This window comes from Vulpes lagopus, chromosome 2 (genome assembly GCF_018345385.1).
Source record: "Vulpes lagopus strain Blue_001 chromosome 2, ASM1834538v1, whole genome shotgun sequence".
In the NCBI taxonomy this organism is placed as follows: Eukaryota; Metazoa; Chordata; class Mammalia; order Carnivora; family Canidae; genus Vulpes; species Vulpes lagopus.
In genome coordinates this window covers 84,047,436-84,067,808 of record NC_054825.1, presented here as the reverse complement: position 1 = coordinate 84,067,808, position 20,373 = coordinate 84,047,436, and the positions used below count along the sequence as shown (strand labels likewise).

The following is a 20,373-nucleotide window of genomic DNA, read 5'->3' as shown; positions in this document are numbered from 1 at the left end:
AGTCTAAGCTACCATCATCTCTTGTTAACTCTAAGGCAACACACTCTTCTCTGTTACCAGTCTTGCTCCTGGAAGAACTAGTCTGTACCCAGCAGCAAGAAACTTGGTATCAGTGCCTCCATGCCATTCAGTGTGCAATGACCCCATTATACTTGGAAAACTATAAAACATTGCCACTGTGACTTCCACAGCTCTGTTTGAAATGTCCCCTCTGTCCCTATCCAAATTTAGTGGATCCTATTTACCTCCCCAAGCTGATATGCACCACATTTGATGAACTGGCTGCCCAACAATTCCAAAAACAGGCTTTCCTGTGTCACACTTTGTAAATTATTGTTTCCTGTGCCTGCAATGCACAGGTTCCCTTGGTTAGTTTTTGTTCTTTTTGTTTCTGTTTTGACAAGTTACAAATACAAAGACAACACCGACCTACCTACTTATGAAAATTAATGACTGTTAATACTTTGCTATTTTTCTTCAGTTTTTAACATTAAAATAATAAAACAATACAAAGTCCCTTTTGTTCTTCCTCCCACCCAGTGCCATTCCCTTGCCTTCTTACTCAGAGCAAATCATGGATGTTGTTGGCTCCCTCCCCAGCATCCATTTCTTTTCTTTCTTCTTTTTGGTGTGACCTTAAATTTGCAAAGGCAAACACACACACACACACCCAGTCCAGTACCCTCATGTTTCAATAAGAGCTGGCTTTGGCCAGATGTGGCCCAGGAGACACAAGGGCAGGTTTCCTGGTGACAGGGCTTTATTTTCCCCCAGGTTACACACGGGGAAGCCTCTAACTTTTTTTTTTTTTTTTTTTTTTTTTTTTTTTTTTTATGATAGGCACACAGTGAGAGAGAGAGAGGCAGAGACACAGGCAGAGGGAGAAGCAGGCTCCATGCACCGGGAGCCCGATGTGGGATTCGATCCAGGGTCTCCAGGATCGAGCCCTGGGCCAAAGGCAGGCGCGAAACCGCTGCGCCACCCAGGGATCCCGCCTCTAACATTTCTTAAGGCTCCTACGCTGTCTTCTCTGCCTCAAAGCTCTGCCTTTAGAGAATGGCCTGCAGTGGGACCTGAGGAACTGGGCTGTCTGAATTTTGGATCTGATGCCAGAGCAGGAACTAAATGGTGTTCTTGTTTGTCATTCTTCAACATCTGTCCTCTGCTCCTCTTGCATAGCTGTAGCTAGTACCTAAAAACAATGTCAGCATCACAGAAAGAAGGGAATGACTTCCTTAATGTCTCCACCCTTTCCTCCCCAAAATGAAAGAAAAAGGATATTTCCTTTTATAGCTAATCATTTTTGTTAATATGTTATTTTGCTATATTTACGTTTGTGTTTATACTCAGTGCTCTGAAAAACTTACTTATACAAGGTTAAATCTCCATTCAGACATAAAGTGTTTAAAATAACAGCACAGAAATGAACTGTCTGTCTTTCTCTCTGCCTGTAGGTTGCGGCATGTTTACTCTCCTGTCGTCCATCACTGCAGCTGTCAGTGGCCTCCTGGTGGGTTATGAACTTGGGCTCATCTCCGGGGCCCTTCTTCAGTTAAGAACTTTATTAGCCCTAACCTGCCACGAGCAGGAAATGGTTGTGAGCTCCCTCCTCATTGGGGCCTTGCTGGCCTCCCTCACTGGAGGGGTCCTGATTGACAGGTATGGAAGAAGGGCTGCCATCATCTTGTCATCCTGCCTCCTTGGACTTGGGAGCCTCATCCTGATACTCAGTTTATCTTATGAGGTCCTCATTGTAGGCCGAATTGCTATAGGGGTGTCCATTTCGCTCTCTTCAATTGCCACATGTGTTTACATCGCAGAGATTGCTCCACAACACAGAAGAGGTCTTCTTGTGTCCCTGAATGAGCTGATGATTGTCATCGGCATACTTTTCGCCTACATCTCAAACTATGCATTTGCGAATGTTTCCCATGGCTGGAAATACATGTTTGGCCTTGTTATTCCCTTCGGAGTTTTGCAAGCAATCGCAATGTATTTTCTTCCTCCAAGTCCCCGGTTTCTAGTGATGAAAGGACATGAGGAGGCTGCTAGCAAGGTTCTCAGAAAGTTGAGAGCCATCCCAGATACAACAGAGGAACTCACTGGGATAAAATCTTCCCTGAAAGATGAATATCAGTATAGTTTTTGGGATCTGTTTCGATCAAAGGACAACATGAGGACTCGGATAATGATAGGTCTAACCTTGGTGTTTTTTGTGCAAGTCACCGGTCAGCCAAACATATTATTCTATGCATCAACTGTTTTGAAATCTGTTGGTTTCCAAAGCAACGAGGCAGCCAGCCTCGCCTCCACGGGGGTTGGAGTTGTCAAGGTCATCAGCACCATCCCTGCCACTCTTCTTGTAGACCATGTTGGGAGCAAAACCTTCCTCTGTATCGGCACCTCTGTGATGGCGGCTTCATTGGTGACCATGGGCATCGTGAATCTCAACATCCCCATGAACTTCACCAATATCTGCAGAAGCCAGAGCCCTATCAACCAGTCATTGGATAAGTCTGTATTTTATGGGCCAGGAAACCTGTCAGCCAATGATGACACTCTTAGAGAACTCTTTAAGGGGATCACGGCCCACAGCCAAAACCCCTTAATGCCCACAAGAAATGACATGGATAAGAGAGGGGTGACAATCTTACCAAATGCTAGACTGAGTCCAGCTGAATACCTGATAGTCACAGACCCTGCAGATGTCCCAGCTTTCCTGAAATGGCTTTCCTTAGCCAGCTTGCTTGTTTATGTTGCTGCTTTTTCAATTGGTCTAGGACCAAGTAAGTATTTAATTTTTTTATTCCTTCCCTCTTTGCCCTTATGAATGTTAACATATTGCTTTTTACCATCAGCACATCTTGTAACTGTGGTACCTTTTACGTAACACTACTAGAAGTAAAATGGGAATGATACTGGCCACCTGATGGTTCTACTAATGTGGAAAGTATGCTTGGCTCATACCTCCTTTGTGAAATGTACAGGGCTGGTATTCAACAGAAGGATTAGTTTTCCATTATCTGTCACATGAGGATAATTTAACAGCAATTGATTGGGGATAAGCCAGATCTTGAAAGATATGTATTGCCCAAGAGGACATACTGTCTTATGAAAGCAGTTTACTGGAATATTTTCTGCCACACCATTCTTGAGTTCTTCATAAACGGAAGGAAAAAAGCATTTAGATTTCCTTAAAGACACACCAGTGAATGCATTCAGTAATAATGAAGAACAGCAAATGATGAGTTGGAAAGGAGGGTGGATTATTCGTTTAAGTACCTGTGTTTTATCACCAGAGTAACATCCCTGAGCACTTTACTCATTAAGTAGGAGAATGGTAGTCAAGTTACTCCCATTCAAAACAATAGAAACAATTTATAGGGAGATAGCTACATGGTTATTTTATTTTATATAGCTAGTCTACTCCAATGAGGAAGCTTAAACACTTCTCTTGAGCAAACTCTCTAGAGTTTTTTATAGCAGGTTGGTTCTTGCAGTTACTTGTCTTCAGCCTCGCACCCAAAGTCTAAACTAAACCTCTATTTAGGGAAGTGAAGTGTAGTCTCTCTACCAGCCTTAACTCCTGCACCTCTCTCCCTCTCTCTCTTTCCTTCTCTGTCATTGTCTCTCTCAGACCTCTCTCCCTTTCTCCTTCCTCTCTCCCACACACACAAAAATGGTTGCTGTTGTTGTTTACAAGAATCAAGGACCTAACAGTTTTGCCCAAATAAAAGGAAATAGTGAAGCATAGGAACATGAGAGGACATAGGTTACTCTGAAGGAGAAGGAATCTCATGGACAAATTTAGATTTCCGGTGCCAGGAACTGATACTGTTTCAAGAAAGAAAGTCACTTTAGGGCTTGCTCTAGTGATCTACTGTCAAGTCATTAACTCTTCATTCAGGTGATAGGTATCAAGAGGCTAATTGTTTTCAATAACAAGGAACTATGCTAGATCTTGGGGAAATAGCAATGAACAATACAGACACTGTCCCTGTCTTCAAGGAGATTATGCTCGAATTAACTGAGCTATATTCTCTGTGTCTGCTTCTTTCTGGTCAGCAACCAGCAGGCTTGGCCTGCTTAATCTCTGTTAATGAATAACTAGATTTGCACATAGCCGGTGTGGCCTCTACTGCAGCTCTGCTTCCTCACCAGCGCAGTCCACTTTCACTTCTAAGTGAGATCAGTCTCTGAATTTTGATTCTTTCAAATTCTGGAGTGAGAGAAGGAATCTCATTGACTGCTCTTTGCTCTGTGGAGTCATAAGTGGCTATTCAGGGACACCCTGGCCACATGGTCCAAACTATGGATGGATTAGAACTGGCCCTTCCTCTGGCACTAAGAGTAGACAGATTTGCTTATAATGGACTGTGCATGGATAAGTACAGTAAATACTACAATACCATCAGCCTCTGATCTCTCTGACTTGCTTCTGAACCCTGGCCCTCCTTGTTAAGACTTAACAATGATAAATATTATTAATGAACAGTTTCCTAGAAACAGGTTTCTACTATTATTTCAAGATTCAGTCAGCTTGGGTGTGTACCTGTGAGACGTTTGTCTTAGTCAGTTGGGGTTGCTATAACAAATCACCAAAGATTGGATGGTTTAGACAACAAACATTTATTTCTCCCAGTATAGAGGCTGCCAAGTCCAAAATCAAGGTGCTGGCACATTTGGTTGTTGCTCCGCTCCTGGTTTGTAGACGGCCACCATTTTCTTGGCGTGTCCTCACATGGCAGAGGGATGGACAGAGAGAGAACTAGCTAGCTTTCTCATGTTGCTTCTCACAGGGCACTAGTTCCATCACTAGCTCTCCCCGATGACCTAATTGTCTCCTGAAGGCCCTACCTCCAAATATCACATTAGGAATTAAGACTTCAGCATATGAATTGTAGGAGTGACACAAACATGCAGTCCCGGCAACACTAATAAGGTTCCTCTGATACATAAAGCTAATGAAACTGGAGAAAGCCTCTTATACTTTTATGTTTAGAAACTCTTTAAAGTCTACCAGAAGGGCAAGATACAAATGTTATTTTGTACCAAGGAACAACTTAACTTTCTTTGTGAACTTTCCTATATTAATAAGTAGAGTAAGTTTTGCTCATAGGATAAACTTCGGATGGTCTTGTCTCACTGATTTCCTTTGCCAGCACCTTTTCCCCCTTTATATTCATCATAAAACTAAAAATATTGTTCACATCATTTTTTTTTGACCCAATCTTTTCTTGTTGTTATTGTTTTTAACGGTTTTATTTATTTATTTATGAGGGACACACAGAGAGAGGCAGAGACACAAGCAGAGAGAGAAGCGGGCTCCATGCAAGGAGCCCAATGTGGGACTTGATCCCAGGATTCCAGGGTCATGCCCTGGGCTGAAGGCAGACGCTCAACTGCTGAGCCAGCCAGGCGTCCCTGACCCAATCCTTTGAAATATAAAGAATCAGCTAAGAATTTAAGGAAAACTTAGCAAAAAGAATAGGATGCTCTCTTTGTTTTAAGTCAGAGAAACTTTCAGGTTAACAGAGATTATAACATGGCACATGTTATATCAAAGACATTGCTCTTAAACTTCCAGAACCTACCGATTCTTGGTCAAAGTTATCCCAAGCTCATGTTACCTTTCTCTCTTTAGTTTCTGGGTAACTTTGAAAGTTGTAGCAAATACTGTCACTAGGATATTATTTGATACATTATTGTATTAGAACAAGAGTTCTTTTCAGGAAATTCAGTTTGATTTTGGAAAAAATTATTGGGGGCTTTTTGTTATTTACCTTTTAGAATTCATTAAATTGTATTCCATACTAATTCTTTTAAAACATATTTAGGCTTTGAATTCGACTAATATTTATTGACATTTATTGTGTCAACTACTGTACTAGGAAGGCTTTACATACTTTGGAGTATTTCATTTTACCTTCACAACAAGCCTATGAAGAAAGAGTATTCACCAAATTTTATAAACGGTGGCACTGGATCTCAGAGAGGCTGAGTGACTTGCTCAAATAGTTGAAAATGCCTTTTGTCTTCTGAAATTCACTGGTAATCTCTAGTCCAGGACAAGAATAGACAGTCTTGTGTTGGTCTTGGTAATAAATGTTAATTACTTTTAGTTCAGTCCACCATGAAGACACATTAGAAGTAAGAATGAAAAAAAAAAAAGTAAGAATGAATGAAAGTAGTGTATCACCGTCTATCACATAAGGCTATTAAATGGGCCACTCTGCATTTTATGCAAGATACTGATAACCTCTCTTTTTCTGAAGTTCTGCTTGGTAAAAGAGCACGTACGTTTCTAAGGCTGAGCTACAGAATAAGAGAGACGGAGAATAATGATCAGCTTTGATGTGCCCATACTTGAATAACTGAACTCAATTAAGATAACGTTTAATGTGTATTTGGTTAGAATTCAAGCTCAGCCATAACAAAGACCAAAATAACAGTGGCTGAAATAAGGTGGGAGTTTGTTTCTCTCTTACTGAGCAGCTGGATAGTTCTGGGTGCTGTGGAGGCTTCCAGGTACCAGAAACCAATAGATGGTGTCCCCAGACCTCCTCATAGCCAGTGCCTTAATACTGGTGTTCAGTCTATCAAGATGACTATTTAAAAATATTAAGATGCATTTTAAAATTTCCTCACCCTTTTCTGATAGCTAATGGTCCCTTGAGAATAAGTGAAAGGCACAGAGTACAGTCAAGGGCCTGGAAAATAAGGCACTGCGAGCAGTTCTGTCAGAGAGGAACCACTGTGAGTGATAGGAGACAAGGGGTTTCTTACAAGGCTTCCATTGCACACAGTTGTGGAAGACACTGAGAAAGCAAAGGCCTGGAAGGAGACAGTGAGAGGAAAAGGAGAAGGTCACTCTTCAGGGCCGCAAGGAGAAGCTGGTGAAGAAGCCTGTGGAAGCCTGTTGCCTCTGCATCTGACTGTGTCCTGCAGTCTCTGCAGATCAGCAGGGCCTGGGGAAGAAAAGCTGGACTTAAAGCCAGAGCGAACTGGAATCTGTGAGAAGAAACTGGAGCCTGCATCTGTCTCTCACTGCATCCACTCTGATGACACTGGCCACCTTCAGAAAAACAGGTGTCCTGCTCTGTAGAGCTCTGACAGTGTAACTGGTCTAGTAGTAGGAGAGGCTGGAGGAGGGGACCAGCGCACTGGCTGCTACCCTGGACTAGCAAGAAGAGACAGCAGGTCACAGCGACATGGACAAGCTGCAGTGATGTCTAGGACCCAGCATAGGGCTGATGGATGTGTCACTCTGGCATTCCAAGTCTGGTGCAAATTTATATTTCGGCCTACCCTCATACAACACTATACAGAGGAGGGAACGCTGGGAAATGTAGTTCCAGTTCAGCTAAATGGACACAGAACTGCCAAAGTAATAAACTCGGGACTAAGAAAGAATAGATGTGAATGTGGAATAAAATATTCCAGAACGTCAACCCTAAATTCTATCTTCAAATGCTGTGACAGATATTTATTTCTTTTAATTAAAGCATTAATTGTTACAATGTATGCCTAGCTTCCATTTCATCTATTTCTGAAATGAGATGAGGTCATTAAATTCATGTCTTTTGGCTCTTGTTTCTTTAGCTATAAAAAAAAAAAAACCCACTTTGCTAATGCATTGTAAAAGCTTCCACATTTATTTTCTCAGGGGCATTCATGATCTCTCCTGAACTGATGACTCTCACTTATCTCTAGTTCTCTTATGTCATACGGCTTCTAGTTCCTTTTCTCCTGATGAGTACTGGATTTCTGCACTTTAAATCTTCAGTATCAGTCCAATGCTGAATTGTTTTCTCTCTTATGCCAGGAGAATATCCCTTTCTTTTCCATGCTGTCATTCGGTCTGATGCTCTGGGGCCTTTTCTCAATCTGGTCAGTGACCAAGTGCTCTTGGATTTCCCCTCACGGATGGCTCCCGTGTTTATCTTCTCCTTCCCGTTTCTGCCACCTAGTCTACCCCTTGTGAGCTCATGCCTAGGTTCCTGGAAGTCCCTTCCTGTAGTTCTCATACCTTGCGGATCCTCGCCACGACCATCCGCCTTGCATAGGAGGGCCCCTTAAATATCAAGTTCCTCGTGTCAGCACGGCTCACCAATCTTCCCTGGCTTCCTCCTTTCTCCCAAGTCAGAGAAGTCAAATACCTTTCAAGATGAAATGAAGATTAGAAATTATCTAGTTCAACGTATAACATATTTCTTTTATAGAAAATAAAGATGTCCAAGATGATTGAGATCACACAGATTTTGGACTAGAACCCCAGGCACCGGGAGCCTCATCCCATCCTCTTTCTGCTACTAACTGACCCATCTCTGAGGGAAGGACGGTGTGATTTTCAGGGCTTCCCCATCATCTTCCCCAGCTTCGTCTGGTGCCGGCACAATTCTGGGGGTACCGTTTACCTGGTGGTCAGTGGCGTGCTGCCTGAGGCCAAGGCTCATACAGAAGTAACCTAGATCCTCCTGGCCTGCAAAAGGAGGGGGCCCCTCGCCGCCGCGCAACGGGCAGTGCGTTACCTGTCGCGCTGCCTTATGGCCCCTGCTCCACACCCTGGTCAAGAGACACAGCCCCCTTGGGGTCCTTTCCTTTCAGCTGTTTGTCATCTATGAATGTGCGTAGTAACCCTTGTTCAGTCTCACAGGGTATGGTGAGCATCAGGTGAGCTGATGCCTTCGGGAGCATTCGGGATGCTTTGAGTGTGTTGTAAGTGGAAGTCAGTATGATGACACAACTTAGTGCTTAATGATGAAGTGTATTGCTTCTGTAGGTTTTTTATTATTTTTTTATTTTATTTTTTAATTTTTATTTATTTATGATAGTCACAGAGAGAGAGAGAGAGAGAGAGGAAGAGAGGCAGAGACACAGGCAGAGGGAGAAGCAGGCTCCATGCACCGGGAGCCCGACGTGGGATTCGATCCTGGGTCTCCAGGATCGCGCCCTGGGCCAAAGGCAGGCGCTAAACTGCTGCACCACCCAGGGATCCCCTGTAGGTTTTTTTTTTAAAGATTTTATTTATTTATTCATGAGAGACACACAGAGAGAGGCAGAGACGGGGAGAGGGGAAGCAGGTTCCCTGTGGGGAGACCCATGCGGACTCGATCCCAGCACCCAGGGATCATGATCTGAGCTGAAGGCAGACGCTCAACCACTAAACCACCCAGGTGTCCCTGTTTTGGTTTATTAACCAAATATAGTTATTGAAATAAGCTCTTTGAGGGAAGAAATGACATCTCCATTTTTTGCCTCTTTCTCTTAAAGGAAGCACTGCATGAAAACCATGAAGGATTACATTTGTGTTTCTAAGAGGGAGGTTAGAGGAGAAGGAGTTTAAAAATGAGATACAAATATAAGAAAGGTCTCAAAGTGTGTTATTTTTTATTTTATTTTATTTTTTAAAAGATTTTATTTACTCATTCATGAGAGTGTGTAACACAGAGAGAAAGAGAGGCAGAGACACAGGCAGAGGGAGAAGCAGGGTCCCTGCAGGGAGCCCAATGTGGGACTCAATCCCAGGTCTCCCATCGATTCTCGATCCCCAGGACACCCTGGGCTGAAGGCGGCACTGAACCGCCGAGACACCCAGGCTGCCCTCAAAGTGTGTTTTTTACATGTGTCCAATTGTCTGGGGCAGGCAAAGTGCCACGTAAGCTGGAAATGCTAGGCTGCCACGACACTGCTGTCCCTGCCAGTGACCATTGTGAGGCTTTTTGCAGAACAATCCATCACTTTGGCATATTTTCAAAAATCTTCTGGTTTTGCCTATAAGATAAGAAGTACAGAAGTTAGGAGTGCTCAGAAATAGGTAGCAGGAGGCATTTAGGGCTTTTCTTTGTTAAGTCATGAAGAGTTATTGGGAACTTCAGACTCAGTATCTAAAAGTAGCTCTGGATTTGTCTTGGACACCTAGGCGTTTTCCTGCTGTATGGAGAACAGAGTTCCTTTTGCTAATGAGATGGAGAATCTCATGGGGTGTGGGAAAAAGAAATGACCCTTCATCTTATGGTTTCTTCAACTTATAGTTGTGGTTCCAAGGCCTGAGCTGGGTTATGTGTAAGTATGGGTTCATTTTTTTAGAAAAGGGAAAGCATGGACTTTGAAGTAGGTCGCCGCCTAGAGTCGAATCTCAACTCTGCCACTTGCCAGCTGTGCAACCCTAGGGAAGTTAGTTAACCTCTCTGTGCCTCATAGTTTATCATTTATAAATGTAGATACAATTAAGAGTTATCTCACAGCATTGTGAGGATTAAGTCAGCTCGTAATAAAGTCCTTAAAAAACGGGCCCTAAAAAGTGCCATATAAGTCCACATTGAGTAAAATACATAAGCCTGAAGAGCTGGATATTCATGCATGGGATCAGGAGGCAGTCTAAGAACCTCAGATCTTCCCCGCTAAAGAGAACAACCAATTATTTCACACCCGTAGTTTGGGGGTGTTGATTCTCCTAGAATGTTTAGGAGAGATTTGGTAATTGTCCTTGTTTTACTTGCCAAAAGTCAGTTGTTTATGCCTGTGTTTATGTTGTAGTTATTCTTTTGTAAAGAAAACATATCCTAGGAATGCCAATTCAATCACCAAAATCGTGTTCTAGAGTATTGGTATAAACTGCACAAACCAGTGGGAGTTTAGAGAACGTTTTTAACAGGAACAAGGTTTGGTTTGGTTTTTTTTTTTGTATTTTTTTACTGGAGTTCGATTTGCCAACATATAACACCCAGTGCTCATCCCGTCAAGTGCCCCCTCAGTGCCCATCACCCAGTCACCCCAACTCCCCGCCCACCTCCCCTGCCACCACCCCATGTTCATTTCCCAGAGTTAGGGGTCTCTCATGTTCTGTCTCCCTCTCTGATAGTTCCCACTCATTTTCCCTCCTTTCTTAATCAAGGTTTTCATACCAGATTTTGAATGCATTATAAAGTGTATCAATCTGATATGATTATTGCCCAGGTATTACATCTAAAGAGTTTATTGCTTGTAACAGACACAAGTCCTTTGCATAAACAGTGGTATAAAGGGAAAAGTACTTGCTTTTCTAAAGTAAAATTGAAAGTGAGACTAAAACCATTTTTATTGGGCAGCCTTGGTGGCGCAGCGGTTTAGCGCCGCCTGCAGCCCAGGGTGTAAACCCTGGAGACCTGGGATCGAGTCCCACATTGGGCTCCCTGCATGGAACCTGCTTCTCCCTCTGCCTGTGTCTCTCATGAATAAATAAATAAAATCTTAAAAAAAACATTTTTATTAAACATTCTTAAATATGAGTTGGCTTAGAACAACATTCCTTAATTGTATTAGATCACAACATAGTTTCTTCAGCCAAAAGAAAAAAAAAATTCTATTTTTAGGTTAAAGCACATGCCCTATATCATTTTACTTTCTGTTCTTCTGTTTTCCTAATTGTAAAATAACAGGGTTGCCCTAGAATCTAAGTTCAGGAGGGGTCATGAATTTGGTTGGTACCAAGTAATCTCATGTATTTTATTTTATGCATTTAAAATGTTATTCAAAAGAACCCATAGTCTTCACCAGCTTGCTGAAGGATTCGTGGCCTAAAGAGGTTAGGAGCCTCTGCCCTCCATTTTTCAGTAACTAATACAAAAACTCTTCCATCAAATGAAATCAAGATTTAGACTCCATTGCTTTTATTAGAGACCTTATTAAACATTCGACTTTCTATACCTCATTTTTCACTTCAAAAATATGTTCAAAAACTGTTTCTGGGGTGATCCTGATCATCACTTAGCTCTTTTTAATAGCTCCGTATTTGTCCATCACCATCATGGTTCAAACTTCAGGGTAGAACCAAGGATTCCTGACATTGTGAGGACTTAGAGCCACATGAAGATTTCTCTTCTACTCATGCTTCAAAAATAAAGCACTGATGAGCCCAAACCCAAGGCATGAAATTATTCTCTCATGAGTTCATTTGAGGTGATATTTGTATAGGAACCCAGCCCTTTTTAAATTAGCCACTATAACATAGAAAAATGTGTGTAGGTATTCTTTCCACAATCATTGGAGCTTTTCAAGATCCAAACATTCCTGCGTTCATAAATTAAGGAACCTCCTCTCCCATCTGATGACTAGTATCTCTTCATGAAAGCAGATGGAAGGAATTTATCCAACGTCACATGTCAAGTTCGGTAATGAGTCTGTAACGGTTATCCTTTAACTACCTCTGTATTCACTCATTCAAGCAGAACCTCACACTGTAGACTGAGTGACAGGTGCCACCAAATCAACTCCTCTAAAGCTCTTTTACCAAATAGGCAGGAGTTCCAGCAAGAAAGCAATTTGGGGTGACCAAGAGGAGAGGGGAGAGGGAGGAAGCAATGGGGATTTGTTAATTCACTCACTTAATGCTCACCCATGATATAATGGGCCCAGTGCTAGGTGTGGTTAGCTGGGGACAGGTGAGTGAGGTCCACAGCTGCCCTCATGGAGCCAGTGGTGAGGATAGGCAATGAGCAAGAACATGAATACATGTATAATACAGTGTCAGGAGGAGAGAAGTATTCAACTCTAGGTGGAGATTAGAATGGTAAAGAAACAGCAGGAAGGATAAATGAAGGAGCAGGTATGGAGGAGGTCACATGGTCACAGAAGGCCTTCCTGGGGTGGTGATGTTGGGCCAAGGCTTATATGAAGAAAGCAGTGTGAAGATCTGGGAGCAGAGAGTTTTAAGCAGGGTTGATGGCAGATCCAGTGGCCTTGAGGCGATGTGAGCTTGAAGGTTTAGTGGAATAGTAAGAAATCCTGTAGAGGCTGGAACACCAAGTGTTTAAATTCAGACAGGCTTTGGCACCCAGCTATCTGACTTCCACTCTCAGCTCCAGGGTGTAGAACTTTGGGCAAGTCAATTTCTCTCTTGAGGTTTCTTTTAGTTTCCTTATCTAGAAAATGAGGCAAATATGGTCTACTTCATAGTGGTGGGGTCAAATGAGGCAACCTGTATAAAATGTTCCTAGTTCAGTGCCTGGTGTGCAGTATGGACTCAGTACAGTTAGTTCTTAGTGTTAACAAATAACAGGTTCTGGTCTAGACATGACATGAATAGTTCTGATAATGCCAGCACTGACCTCAACAGGCATTTTGCTTAAGTCATGTCAGGACACACAGGACATGTTCCACGGCCCTATGTTGAGTTGTAATGCCACGGTCCTCCTCACCTCCCTCCCATACACCATTCCAGTTGGGTCAAGACTAAAAAGGATAGATCTATGTTTTAAAATATGGTTTAATTCTGGATTACCTACAGTGAAGAGATCTTCCTAGGGAACCAGGCAGGTTTTTCCACTGGGGTGTGAAAGGTGTGATATAGGCTGAGCAATACCCAAATGTCTACTCTTCTAAGTCGGTGTAACTAATTTAGACTTTATGTCCTATGTGAATACAAACTATGTCTTTTTCACAGTTGTTTCCTCTAGCCTAACCTAAGGTCTGGCCCACAATAGGGGCTCAATAAATATTTGTTGAGTAAGTTAAAAAACATCTCTAGAATACTCTCAGCTTCTGTGAGAGAAGGGGCAGCTCTCTCTCTCTCTAGTCTGGGGTTGATATATCCTGATCTTCTCTGGTATGTATCTGGGTCAGTACATAGGGAATCAGAAATGAATGATGGTATATGGAATTCCATGCACATCTGACCAAAAATTGTATCTGAATACAATTTGTATCTGTCCAATTGAGGACACAAGGCCATTTTCAATATTTGATGATCTAAGAAAGTTCATGTTTTAAATGTCCTAAAATTAAGGCCATTTAAAAAAGTTTATAATGCTAAACAAAATATTCATTTCCAGATTTCTAGCCTTTCCCTTGAAAATAAATATTGAGATTAACAATATCATGGGATAATTTTTCCTACTTTGGTTTAGTAATTAGATGTATTTAAACTTGACTCTTCATAAAAAGGACTTGAGACTATTCCTTCACAATTTTCCAAAAGAAATATGTGAAAATCTGATCCTGGCATTTGCGGTTTGTTTTTGCTTATTTAATTAACATTAGAGTTTACAGAAATATTTCAATGGATTATCTCAGACTTAACAGTCCCATTAAATCCCTCAAGATGTAAAGGGCAGTCCATAATTAGTAATAGTAATAAAAGATCTTTGTGGAAAAATCATACCATAGCTGTAAGTAATCAAACTCTGAAGAACTGCAAGCTGGCTAATATTTTATTCCACTTGCAAGTTAACAAGTTAGCCTTTCTCAGTTTTATGGATTTTGGAAAACAACATAAGACTTCTTGATCAGACAGGACAATTTATCACTCCCAGCAACAGCAATAGCTAGAGTATCAGCATTGCATCATTCCCTCAAGCCCCAGTACCCACAGGGCAACATGAAGAGAACCAAATGACACGAGCACATATAATTGGCCATTTTTGAGAAGAGGATCGCCAAGCCTAGGGAACCCAAATCTTTTATAATAGACAGTAAGCCAGCCTGGTTTCCTCTGTGGAAGAAGATATCTTTAATTTTTTGGGTAGTAAACAAGCCTTTCCTCCAGAGGAGACACTATCTCTGTCTTCTAAGGCTGTTTGTCATACAAAGAAAGCTCAAAACAAAAGCAGTCGGTGCTTTTGCTCATATGACACACAGAACTGCAAGAGCCCCATGAAGAATTGTCTCTCAGGTCAAGAATCCTAAAAAGGTCACTTTTCTGTTTTAAATAAGAAACTCGAAATTTTTTAAGGTTCAAAAACTGTAGAGTCTAACTTTTTGTTTGGTTTAGTTTTATGGAGTTTAGCCAGCTTTTTGGAGCATGGGTATCAGTAGGAAGCATAAGACTCATCTGCCATAACATTTAAATTTAGATTTTTATATCCAAATAACTCTAGCTCTTCAAAAAGAAATTGTTCATGTGATGTTTGCACAGCTAAAGATTTTGACATTCCAGGGATGTGAAACAGCAGGTTCTAATTTAGAAGTTTACTTAGCTGCTTTACTCCAGGAGATGCTGGGTTTAGAACAGAGAAGCTTACAAACCAGAAGTATATCCAATGTTTCAATAAAGATTCTGATAGTCTTCAGATTTCCTCCTAGATACTAGGTCTTTAATATTCAGAATCATCACAGTTAAAGGCATTTTTACTGGTCATCTTTTTTTTTTTCTCTGTCATTCTTCTTATGGGATAATCACAAAGCTTTAGAGAAAAGGCATGTTTATTAGACTTTAAACATGAGAATTTTAGTATCAACTGTAGCCATTAGTCAATCATATTCACACACTGGTTTGTGTTAAGTACAAGTTAGGTGTTAGGTATGTAAGCTTAAGATTTTTCACATTTTTTTCCTTTAGATCTCAGGTTTTAGTTATCACCGATATTCCCATCCATCCTGTTCTTTTTTTCCAATTAATGAAATTAAAGGCCATTTTAATTGATTAAAATGATGAGCTATTTGGCCCTCTGATGTTAATCATTAATATAATGCAAAATAAATAAAAATTAGTGTCTGAATAGTTTTATGCTAAGTTTGAAGCCAAGCAAGGGAGGAAAAACTTACAGACATATGTGCCCTTACCTAATTAAATCCTAAAGTCCTCTTTGGAGTCAGATGATGCAACCGACCAGAACCTGACAGAACCAGTCTAAAAACTGCATTTTTGTAGGATGAGCACAACTCAACACACAGTGAAATGACACCATCAATTCCATTACTGTGGGCAATCGTTCACATAAAACAATAGAGTTGAACTTTCCTCACAGTCCTGTGCCCTTGAGAATTGTGAATTATCAGAATAGTAAAGACATTAAAGAAACAGACTAAGGTTTTAACACTATCTTAATAAACACAAGCATTCCTTTGTTACTTTATTGTTTTCCAGAACACAATGTTAAGAATTTTTCCAGGGAACATTAATAACATGAAAGACTATAATACCTTTCTGATTAAAGTCCAAAGCATGAATCATCAAAAAAGCACAAAATAACATATTACATCTGAAGCATGACATTCCAGTTCCAGTGTAAATTTAAAAAGGTTATTTTCTTAAAACTCCTTTTCTTTTTCATTTTGAATCCTAGTTCAGTGGTCTGAAATTGGGATATTCGTACTCCTCGGGGTAGACTTTGCAGAGTACTGCTTCAGTCATGCATCAAGGAAAATCAATTTCTTGATTTTTTAGGAAAAATCTGTTGCCTAAAATTTCTTCTTTCTCATCTTCCTAGGAATAATTGTGCTTCCACTTTAAGTGGAAGAAAGTAAACCTGTTAACCCTCAGAAAACTTATTATGATGATACATGTCCCAAATTATAAAAAACCTCAGGAGCACTAATCCAAAAGATAATTGGAAATATTGGTGTAAGTGTGGTATGGAAAAATTACTCTAATGACTGGATAGTAATCCTTTCATAGGCCTACAATTGCCAACAATTTGCTTTCAACAAAATTAAAGGATGACCTACTAAGTGATCAGCTGATGTATCATTACAAATAACTTTTTTTTGTTAATTCAAAAAACTGAGTGATATTTCTATTATAAAATTTCCTCAGTTCCCCATACTTTTTCATTATTCTTGAGAACAATAAATTTCATCTAAAGAGTAGAAATGTATCATGTTATTCTAGAAATGACATTCATCCACACATACATAATTTAAAAAAAACTCCCTGTCCATTAAGAGAGATTTTTCAACAAATTTCACTTTTCATTTCTAATAGTTAATTCTAAAGATTTATAATATAGTTCTATAATTTTGATCCATTTTGTATTATTTATTGTATTAATAAGTGAAAAAAAAACACCTAAAAGCTCTTAGGGGAAATTTTAAAAAAAAGAACTAAAATTTCAGTTCAGTTTATGGTAATTTTTTTCAGAGCACTATGATGAAGTGATCAAGACTTTCAAGTTTAAAATGCATTGCAAAAGGATAAAATACTGAGTTCAAGGTGAAAAACAATATAAAACTTACCTTAAATATCTTATTCCTATATTTTTTAAATAGATGATGACGAATAACAGGTATGGTATTTCAATTCTACTGGAAATATTTAAAGAGTGAGAAGTGCTCTCTTCTATATGTTTGAATTTATAATACAATAGAAGTTGTATTCTTTGCTGGCACCTGGGTGGCTCAGTTGGTTAAGCGTCTGCCTTTAGCTCAGGTCATGATCTCAGGGTCCTGGGATTGAGCCCAAGTCTGGTACTCTGCTCAGCAGGGAGTCTGCTTCTTCTCACTCTCCTTCTGTGCTCTCCCTCTCTTTCTCAAATAAATAAATAAATAAATAGAATCTTTAAAGGAAAAAAAAAAGAAATTGCATTCTTTGCTATCATTTAAATTTACAGTGAAAAGAAAGTTTGATGTTGACTTATAAATGAAAGAAGGTACTCAGTTTTAAAAATTATTTTAAAGGGACACTGGGTGGTTCAGTGGTTGAAGGTCTGTCTTTGGCCCAGGACATGATCCCGGAGTCCTGGGATTGAGTCCAACATCAGGCTCCCTGCATGGAGCCTGCTTCTCCATCTGCCTATGTCTCTACTTCCCTCTGTCTCTCATGAATAAATAAAATTTTAAAAAAACTTTTTAAAAAATAAAATAAAAATTATTTTAAAGGCTACACAAGAAAGTTTAAAGTCTACTGCCAGTAGATTTTTTTGTGAGCAGGTATCTGCTCACAAAAGAATGTCATCATTAATTCTGGCATTTTTTTTTAAAACTGAGAGTTATTCCATTGACTTCAATTTTCCTTGAAATATGTCTAAAAAAAATCATTTCAGTTGGTGTTGACTAGAAATCATTAAGATAGAAAGATTGGGGAACATTAAGGTTTTGATTGCTTTTCTTGGTTTATTTAAGTACTAGAAGATAATATTCTTGAGTAAAATATTTGCTTTAGAAGAGGCCAGGCATGAGCAAAACTCAGAAAGATGAAGAGAAAGGGGAATATGAGAAATAAAAATAAAAACAAATGAAAGCTATTGCATCATCACTGATGTTGGAGACAGTGGCCCACAGTGGGGTGTCTTCTTTTAAAGAGCAGACCGTTCCCACTTAGGGAACTTTTGAGGCCAGGATTTAAACCTCTGGTTGGAAGGAAATAGGAGTGTTTTCCTCTCATATTCACATTCAAGGGATCTCTTGGCAGACAGAGAGCTAGGTGTGCTGTGTGCTTTTTGCATACGCAACAAAAGCCATGGGATTTGGCTTCACCTTTGCAAAGTATGGAACACGGACTCTTTGGCAAATCAAATCATTGAAAATTCTGCCTTCCGAGTTGCCAAGAATTTTCTGGCAGGAGTTTAAGATCTCCGTGAATCTTTCAAACCTGGAACTAATATGCCAGGAAGTTTAGGAAGCACTCAACAGGGCAAGGCGAGGGCTGAAGTGACAGCCTCAGTGGCTCATATGGAGGGGGCAGGGGGGGTAAGTGTGGCAGGTTATCTGTGGGAAGCCTAAGGCATCTCCATGGATTGCCCCAACTAATGCAAGTCCATGTCCTCCACGGCACACAGAGACACCGCAACATATTTGTCCTTCATGGTCTTTTCATGATGCTTTGTGCAGCCATAAACCCTGTCTGCAGATTTCATCTGGATTAGGCAAGTCCTGATGGGCAGCCCTGTTACTTAATATCATGTGAGATACAAGTGTCAATACTTGTGGGCAAAGTGTGTCCCAGCAAGTCTAAACTTTCCTGTATCCTTGCAGCACAGAGGCCTTAAAGATGTACAGACTTTGACATTAAAGGAGGCGGGATTGCTGAGGTAGTTGTGGAACGCAGGGGCAAAGGGTGGAAGAATGGAGGTCAAGGAGGATTGTTTCAGGGCCTGCCTAACAGTAGTGGTGGCACTCACTTGAGAGGAGTTCACTAGGTCTCTAATACTCTATGAATTCCTCATGAGCAAACAGCACAAATATCCCCCCCCCCCATGGGTCTATCCTCAGGGCAGGGGAGAACAAGGACACCCGGAGCAAGCCACCTCTTCTTCACTGTGGCATGTGGCATTAAATGACTTCCTCTGGTAGAGAAATGAGGCCATCCCACTAGAAAAAACATCAGTGATTTTCAGAAAACTTCTACTTGTCACTCTGAATATCAACATATTAAATCCCCCTGTGATAGTTTACATCTCTGTGCTCTTTACTTATGAACTGAAACAGAGTTACTCCATTTTTTTTTTCTACTTTGAACATTCCTAGCTCCTTTCTAGGGAACGGATTTTGGCCTGTCAGATTTTGGCATCATCTTACTCCTAAGTTGGCCGTGGAGAGAGACTCTTATTCTTTCAGTAAGTTTTATCTTGCTGCAAGGATCCTTTTCAGAACTTCATTTCACTTTCTCGATTTGAAAATCTGTGAGTTTAGGGTGCTGATATCATTGTTAAAATAATATTCTCCTCGTTTTTGACTTGACAGATTCTTATTGGGAGGTTGGATCATCCTTGTCAAAACCCTTGTCAACTGCTACATTAGATAAACCAAAGAATCGATTCTTGAATTCTTTCTATCAGATCAAGAAAGAAGTAGAAGCTTTCTGCAATGATACATTATTTTTTGGAAATATCAGGTGCAAGGCTTTCCTAACAAAGTCTCATTAGAGATGGAGGGCAGTTTCTCAATGTTCAGTCCATTGCTCACTGATTAGTTCAATGAACCTGGCTCAGGTGCATGCCTAGGACAGGCTTTCAGCGTAGACTGTGGGTCCTTCTAGGCCAGCCTTTGACAGTTCAGACTGAGTGCTCGTAACTAATGCTTTGTGAAACAGTCTCATTTTCTTGTTGGTGAGACCCACCATTTTCTGTAACGGCAGGATCAGTTCATTCTCATCTGACGCCAACATGAGTGTGATGGCCGCAGTGATGATTTACCAAAATCCCACCAAACAATTCCAAGAGGGGTCATGGTGCAAGGTGAGGAAGAGAAGAAGAGGGTTTCAGAGGTGATGAAGTAGGGATGGAGGTAGATCAAGAAAACCTCTGTGAGCTCATTTAGAAAAGAAAGAGTGACCCTTCCTCCACCTTCTTCCTCCTCATGGCTGCTAGAGCAAAAGGTGATGAGAAATCCTCCACAGCACTGTGACAAATACAGGCAGAAAGGGGAATCGGAGTCTGTGGCATAGATTATTTAACTTCAAAAACATTGGATTTACATAATTTTATCTTGTATTTGTCCAGGGGCAGGTCATTACAAAGGCTTCGCCAGAATTAATGCGACTGTCATTCTACCCAAAGCCAGATCCCCAGTCTCACAAAATTCAAGACAAGGTCACCTGAGCACTGCAGTGCTCTCATTAAGAGCCAAGTGATCTTACCAAGGAAATAATCTGCAAGAACCCAATACGGTTTTGGAAGGGGTAGGAAGTAGAGGGGACGGATACAGAATTTTAACTTTGAATTCCCTATTAATCAGAGC

The 20,373-nt window shown here is 40.6% G+C and overlaps 1 protein-coding gene across 1 annotated transcript in view; it reads left to right on the top strand.

Annotated features, from left to right (window-relative positions):
* The window catches only part of SLC2A12 (solute carrier family 2 member 12), a 54,256-nt gene that overhangs the window by 16,660 nt on the left and 17,223 nt on the right, over window positions 1–20,373 (top strand). Inside the window, exon 2 of the mRNA XM_041742614.1 lies at window positions 1,455–2,786. Within this exon, the coding sequence (XP_041598548.1) occupies window positions 1,455–2,786 (1,332 nt within the window). The remainder of the gene's footprint in view (window positions 1–1,454; window positions 2,787–20,373) is intronic.